The sequence below is a fragment of the Propithecus coquereli genome, unplaced genomic scaffold (genome assembly GCF_000956105.1).
Source record: "Propithecus coquereli isolate 6110/MARCELLA unplaced genomic scaffold, Pcoq_1.0 Scaffold281, whole genome shotgun sequence".
Lineage (NCBI taxonomy): Eukaryota > Metazoa > Chordata > Mammalia > Primates > Indriidae > Propithecus > Propithecus coquereli.
Genome location: NW_012148408.1, coordinates 1,911,177 through 1,917,958, shown reverse-complemented (window position 1 = coordinate 1,917,958; position 6,782 = coordinate 1,911,177). Strand labels below are relative to the sequence as shown.

General features: G+C 32.2%; 1 protein-coding gene across 1 annotated transcript in view; it reads right to left on the bottom strand.

Moving 5' to 3' along the window:
- NF1 (neurofibromin 1) overlaps nt 1-6,782 on the bottom strand; it is a 273,599-nt gene that overhangs the window by 159,471 nt on the left and 107,346 nt on the right. Inside the window, exons 9-11 of the mRNA XM_012648327.1 lie at nt 3,448-3,621; nt 2,876-2,998; nt 2,564-2,638 (exon numbers count right to left, since the gene is read on the bottom strand). Of these exons, the coding sequence (XP_012503781.1) occupies nt 2,564-2,638; nt 2,876-2,998; nt 3,448-3,621 (372 nt within the window). The remainder of the gene's footprint in view (nt 1-2,563; nt 2,639-2,875; nt 2,999-3,447; nt 3,622-6,782) is intronic.

The window sequence follows — 6,782 nt, the reverse complement described above, 5'->3', positions numbered from 1 at the left end:
ATATATATAGAAAAAATTAGCCGGGCATGGTGGCACATGTCTGTAGTCCCAGCTACTTGGAGGGGCTGAGGCAGGAGGATCGCTTGAGCCCAGTAGTTTGAGGTTGCTGTGAGCTAGGCTGGCGCCACGGCACTCTAGCCCGGGCAACAGAGCCAGACTCTGTCTCAAAAAAAAAAAAAAAGGAATCTTACTCTACAAATGAATTTAAGATCAGGAGTCCAAATATCTTAGAAAAATTTCATATGATTTCAAGACATAAAATATTCCCATAACAAATATCTTCAGCGAGGTTCTGTAACAGTCAATCTCATAAATCTGCATATTTACTTTATAAATAGTCCTTTTCAGTCAGAAAATACTTCGGATTCATTATCTATTAACCTCAAACCAAAGGGGTGAAAAAACAAAAAACCCTAACAAGAAACACCTTACCAAGCAATCTATAATGACAAAGTACATTATCTAAGGCATAACTTTAAAAGACGCTTTGAACTAATATTTAGGTTTCTTTTCAAGCTATTTCACTGAAAGGTTACTGATGCTTACTATTTAAAAATCAGTCAATATAGATTTTTCTTTATAAAAACCAATTGTCATATTGACTTGACCTCTGAAACAGACACACTCCACCCTTCGCACATGCAGTACTCATTGGAGAAGAGGAGGATGCACAACCACTTGCACCAGGTACACTGAGGCATGCATGAAGTACCAACTCCAGGCATGCTTGAAACCCAGAAAGGAGCAGCTCAGCCACTTACAGCAGTGCCAAGTCCATGCTTGAAAGTGCTCTATATATTCAATTGTAGACAAAAATATTTCACAATTAAAGTAACTAGCCACAAACTATCAAAAAGTATACACTTTGGTTTATTAAATACAAATTTTAAGCATTTATGAAAAACTACCCAATCTAATAAATGGAATATTTTTACTATTATAAGCCAAAGGCAAAACAAGTAATAATATCTTATTTCAGAATTACACATAAACCTGAGGGAGAAAAAAAATCATTTTTTTTAAGATGGCCTTGAAAGTAAACCTTGAAAGTACAATGTCCTGGCTTATTATGTTGGCAAAAGTACAGTAATTTTTAAAAAAATTTTTAATACAAACATATCTTATCTACAATCAGATTCATTAAACTTTCCCTTTGGGAACAAGGAGAATTAAATGTTACTTCTATCTATATTTTAACTCAGTGATACTCAACTGAGGGAGGCATCATTCTTTCAGGCATTTTATTTATTTATTTATTTATAATTTCGATTGATTTACAGAGTACAAGTTTGTTGGTTTTTTTTTTTTGTTACATGAATGAATTGTATAATGCTGAAATCAGGGCTTTCAGTGTATCTGTCACCCAAATAGTGCACATTGTACCTGATAGGTAGATTTTTAGCTGTTCATAGTGATTGGTGGTGGAGGGATGTGGCAAAACTGGCATTTAATAAAATCATGTCCAGAGATGCTAAATATCCTGCAATGTATTAATATAAGGCAGTCCTGCACAACAAAGAACTGTCCTCAAAAATGCTACTAACACCCTGTTGAGAAAAACTAAATGTTTCACTGAATAGCTTTATCAATAGTTATTGTTCACCTGCAGAAAAGGATAAAAGAAAATATGGGCAGCATTTTTTTATTTCAATACATCCAAGGCAAATGAGGGTGGGGGGGTTATTTGCAACTCATCAGAGATGGTCTTAAATAGAATTTGATTAAAAACAGAACAATATACTAAGTTATCAATGATTAACACTCCTTTTATGGGAGGAAAACAGGAAAACGTTATCCAATTTACATATAATTGTAAATATCTATCAATGAATAAACATGGAACTACAGAAAATAACACCTGAGAACCTTCAAAACATGATTGTTCATAATTAGAAGAACAGAATTTTAAAAACCCACAGTCCAAATCTGGTAAGGTTTTGCTATCTCTCCATTAAGGTATCCACATCAGAGTTGAAGGTTTTGCAAGTACCTTTTAATGAGTTAACTTATTCTGTCTGATAAGCTTTTGTATCTTGTGAATACCTCTTTTTAAGTGTGTTAATATTTCATTTTGTTTTAAGAGGACTAAAAAGTACCAATATGGTTTCATCACTCTGTAAATGTGCCAGGCTGGACTACAACATAACTACTATTACTTTTAACTTACATGGCACGGTGACAAGTTAATGTAGCAAATGTTGTGAAAGGACTAACAGTATTCAAATAATATATGAAGAGCTTTAAGGTGAAAATATTAAATTCTATTTTCAGTGGCATTATTCTCAAAGGTGTCTGATCTAAATAAAATATTTTAGGCTTAGTCTTTCTAAAGGATCTTATTTAACTCCATCTTCCTCAGTAAGGTCCCTCAAGTCAAGATTGAATATGAAAAATACAAATGTGTATCAGTTACTAGATATAACCACCTAGGAGAAATCTTCCTATAACATACATCTAAGTTCAGAACCTTTTTAAATTGAGCATCTTTCTTAAAAAGAAAAAAAAATACACAAAGAAAGAAAAAAAAAATTTTTAGTAATTTAGCAATACCTTTTGGACTTACATTGGTGATGATTCGATGGAGTGAATTTACCAGCACATAGTGAAATGTAGAAGGTGAATTCTGAGCCAGGCAGATCTATAGAGCAAGAAAAAAACTAGATTATTTCTATGAGAAAAATATTCATTTAACACAAAGACAAAAAGAACAGCAAAGTTTTTAAAATACAGGATTTTTAAGGTCTTAAAATTAACATCAATATATAATATTGAGAAATACTGATAAAAGTGAACCTATTCATCTCTCTTGTCTTTTCACATTTATAAAGGATAACATCATCAGTAAACATAGTGGGATAAAAATCAATGTTCTCACCTTAAAATGTTGGTTGTTGTGAGGGCTTATACGAAAGCAAGAAACAAGGCAGTCAATCATTAGATCCACATCTGCAGGCTGACTACCTCTTGAGAATGGTTTACTTGGATTAAAAAGTAGGTTCTATAAAATCCCAATAGAAAATGAAAGCTTTAATTAGCCATGTAGCATTTCTTTACTAATATGTAGTAACATCAACAAATTACCTACTTAGATGGCAGTAACAGTTGCCAGAAAAGGCACAAAGCACTAATATTGTAGTTCATCAGTCTCACATAATTCTTCCTATACTACACATGATTCCTTTCAGGCCCTAATTTCCATATTATTTTAAACCCTCTGTATATTTATGCTAATTTAAGAAAAGTGGCTAATTCTGTGTTTTCTACATATTCTCAGTCCATTTAGGCTGATGAACATAGTAATAACAAAAGCAGGTCCTATGAACTTACTATCTATCAAAGAAGACTCAGAACTTAGTATTAGCAATGATCTTTGACATAATATACTAGAACATTACTTTTCTTTTAATTTTTTTAAAGTTTATAGTAGAGAAATAATAAGCATATTACCTTAAGATCAACCACCATGGACTGAACTAGTAGGAAAATGACAGAGTTATCTTCCCAATTGATGTAAGTACTTGCTTTACACAGTTTGACACAGGCAATTGCAGCACTTTCTGTCAGCTGCCTACTTCCTCCATGGCCAGCAAGTGCTTTTCGCAGACTGTCCAGAAACAACTTCTAGAGAATTCAAATATAGCAATTGGATAATATATGAAGTTTCTTCTATTTCAGATTTATCTAATATAATAGCAAATTAACAGCCTCTAAAACTCATACTATAAAGAATAAGTAATGTATACTTGTGGTTTTCAATTTCATAATTTAAGTACATTAACACCATTTAAATGTTTCTCAAATCCAAAAAATCAGAATCTGTCCTCCACTTGCCTTAGTGAATTATTAAAGGAATATAAGAAGCAGTCCTTCCCAAACAAGATTGCTGACCTCTCAACTTTGAATTCAGTTAATCATATCCTCTTTTTGATATTATCTTTAAAGTCTAAATATTACACCATCTTGGCTATGGTCTATGTCAAACTGGTCCACCCTTTTCTAACACTCCAGGCTTTATTCAACTTTCAGCCTTCTAAATAAAGATACACTCAAGGCTGTTTTGTTGCTCTAAATCCTGTTTCTCAAAAAAATTGCCTATTCTTATGATTTTGACCCCCCCTTTACAGCTCACTAACAAATTTCTTCCCTTGGCTTTTCCACTAAATGAAAATCTCACATCTCCACCTACATGTATTCTCAAATGTAACATGTCAAAAGCTAACTAAACTCACCCAAAACCAGCAGAGTACACATTCTTCTCAAGTGTACATAGAACATTCTCTAAAAACAACCATATGTGAGGCCACAAAAAAAGTCTTAATGCCTTTAAAGAAACCAAAATTATACAAAGTATCTTTTCTGGTTGTAACAGAATGAAATGTAAAATCAAATGCACATGGAAACCCAGAAAATTCACAAATATGTGAAAAATTAAACAACACAATATTAAATAACCAATAGATCAAAGAAAATCACAAAGGAAATTAGAAAATATCTTAAGATAAATGAAAATACAAAAACTTATGCGATGCAACAAAAGCAGCAGGAAGAGGAAAATTTATAGCTATAAACACTTACTTTAAAAAATAAGAAAGTTCTCTACTTGAGCTTTCCCGAGTACAAGAAAAAAAATAATAAAAATGAAAGTTCTCAAATCAATAACCTAACTGTATACACCAAAGAACTAAAAAAAGAAGGACAAACTAGCAGAAGGAAGCTAGCAGAAGGAAGGAAATAATAAAGATTAGAGCAAAGATAAACAAAGAAGAAAAACAACAGAGAAAAATCAACAAAACCAGACAGTGATTCTTTGAAAAGGTCAACAAAATTAACAAAACTTTAACTAGACTGATGAACAACAACAACAAAAAAAAAAAAGTGAGAGGATTCAAATTACTCAAGTCAGAAATAAAAATAGTGACATTACTACTGATTTTATAAAAATAAAGAGCGTAAGACAATACTATGAAAAATTATATGCCAATAAATTGGATAACCTGGACAAAAAGGATAAAGTCCTACAAAAATACAATGTACTAAAACTGACTCATCAAGAAATAGAAAATCCTAGAACTACAACTAGTACAGAGATTAGATCAGTAATGAAAAACCTCCAAAGAAAAGCCCAGGACCAGGATGGCTTCACTGGCGAATTCTACCAAACATTTAAAGAAGAATTACCAACAATCCTCGTCAAGACTTTCAAAAATAAAAGAGAAGGGAACTTACCTAACTTGTTCTATGAAGCTAGCTAGCATTACCCTGATACCAAAGCCAGACAAAGGCACTATAACAAAACTATAGACCAATATCCCTTAGGAATACTGACGAAAAAATCCTCAACAAAAGACAGCAAACCAAATTCAGCAGCATATTAAAAGGATTATACATAGTGACAGTGGGACTTACTCCAGGAGCACAAAATGGTTCGTCAACAACAAAAAAATCAATGTAATACACATTAACAGGAAGATGGAAAAACCCCACATGATTATCTCAATTGATGCAGAAAAAACATGTGACAAAATTCAACACCCTTTTATGATAAAAACATTCAAACTAGGAATAGAAAGAAATTTCCTTAAACATGATAAAGGCCATACAGTAAAAACCAACAGCTAACAAGATACTCAATGATGAAAGACTAAGAGCTTTTCCCCTAAAATTAGGAACAGAATAAGGACACCCACTTTTGTCACTTCTATTCAATACAGTACTGGAAGTTTTAGACAGAGCAATTAGGCAAGAAAAAGAAATAAGATCATCCAAATTAGAAAGAAAGAAGTGAAATAATTATCTGTTCACAGATGACATGATCACATATGTAGAAATAGCTAAAGATTATACACACACCAAAAAAACTGTGAGAATAAACAAATTCAGCAAAGTTGCAGAACACAAAAATCAACACATAAAAATCGGCTGGATATCCATAAACTAGCAATGAACAATTCAAAAAGAAAATTAAGAAAATAATTCCACTTATGATAGCACCAAAAACAAATAAAATATTTAGGAATTAAGGAGGTGAAAGACTTGTACAATAAAAACTACAAATCGCTGCTGAAAGAAATTAAAGAAAACATAAATAAATTGAAATACATTCTACATTCATGGATTGGAAGACTTAACATTGTTAAGGTAACAATACTACCGAAAGCAATCCACAGATTTAATGCAATCCCTATCAAAATCCCCAACAGCATGTTTCACAGAAATAGAAAAACTCATCCTAAAATTCATATGGAATCTGAAGGGACCCTGGATAGCCAAAATTGAAAACGCCAATTTTGAAAAAGAACAAAGTTGAAGGACTCACATTGTCTTATTTCAAAACTTACTACAAAGCTACAATAATCAAAACAATCTGGTACTGGCATAAGGACAGATATATAGACCAATGTAACAGAAAGGACAGTCTAGAAAGAAACTCTAGCACATATGGCCAAACAATTTTTTACAAGACCATTCAATGGAGAAAGGATAGTCTTTTCAACAAATGATTTTAGCACAACTGAATGTCCACATGAGAGAATGAAGTTGGAACCTTCCCTTTCACCATATACAAAAATTAATTCAAAGTAGATCAAAGACCTAACTTAACAGCTAAAACTATAAAACTCCTAGAAGAAAATATAAGGGAAAATCTTTACAACACTGGATTTGACAATGATTTCTTGAATATGATAGCAAAAAAGCACAGGCAACAAAAGAAAAATAGATAAATTGGACTTCATCAAAATTAAAAACTTTTGTGTAGAAAAGGACACTGCCAATAAGGTGAA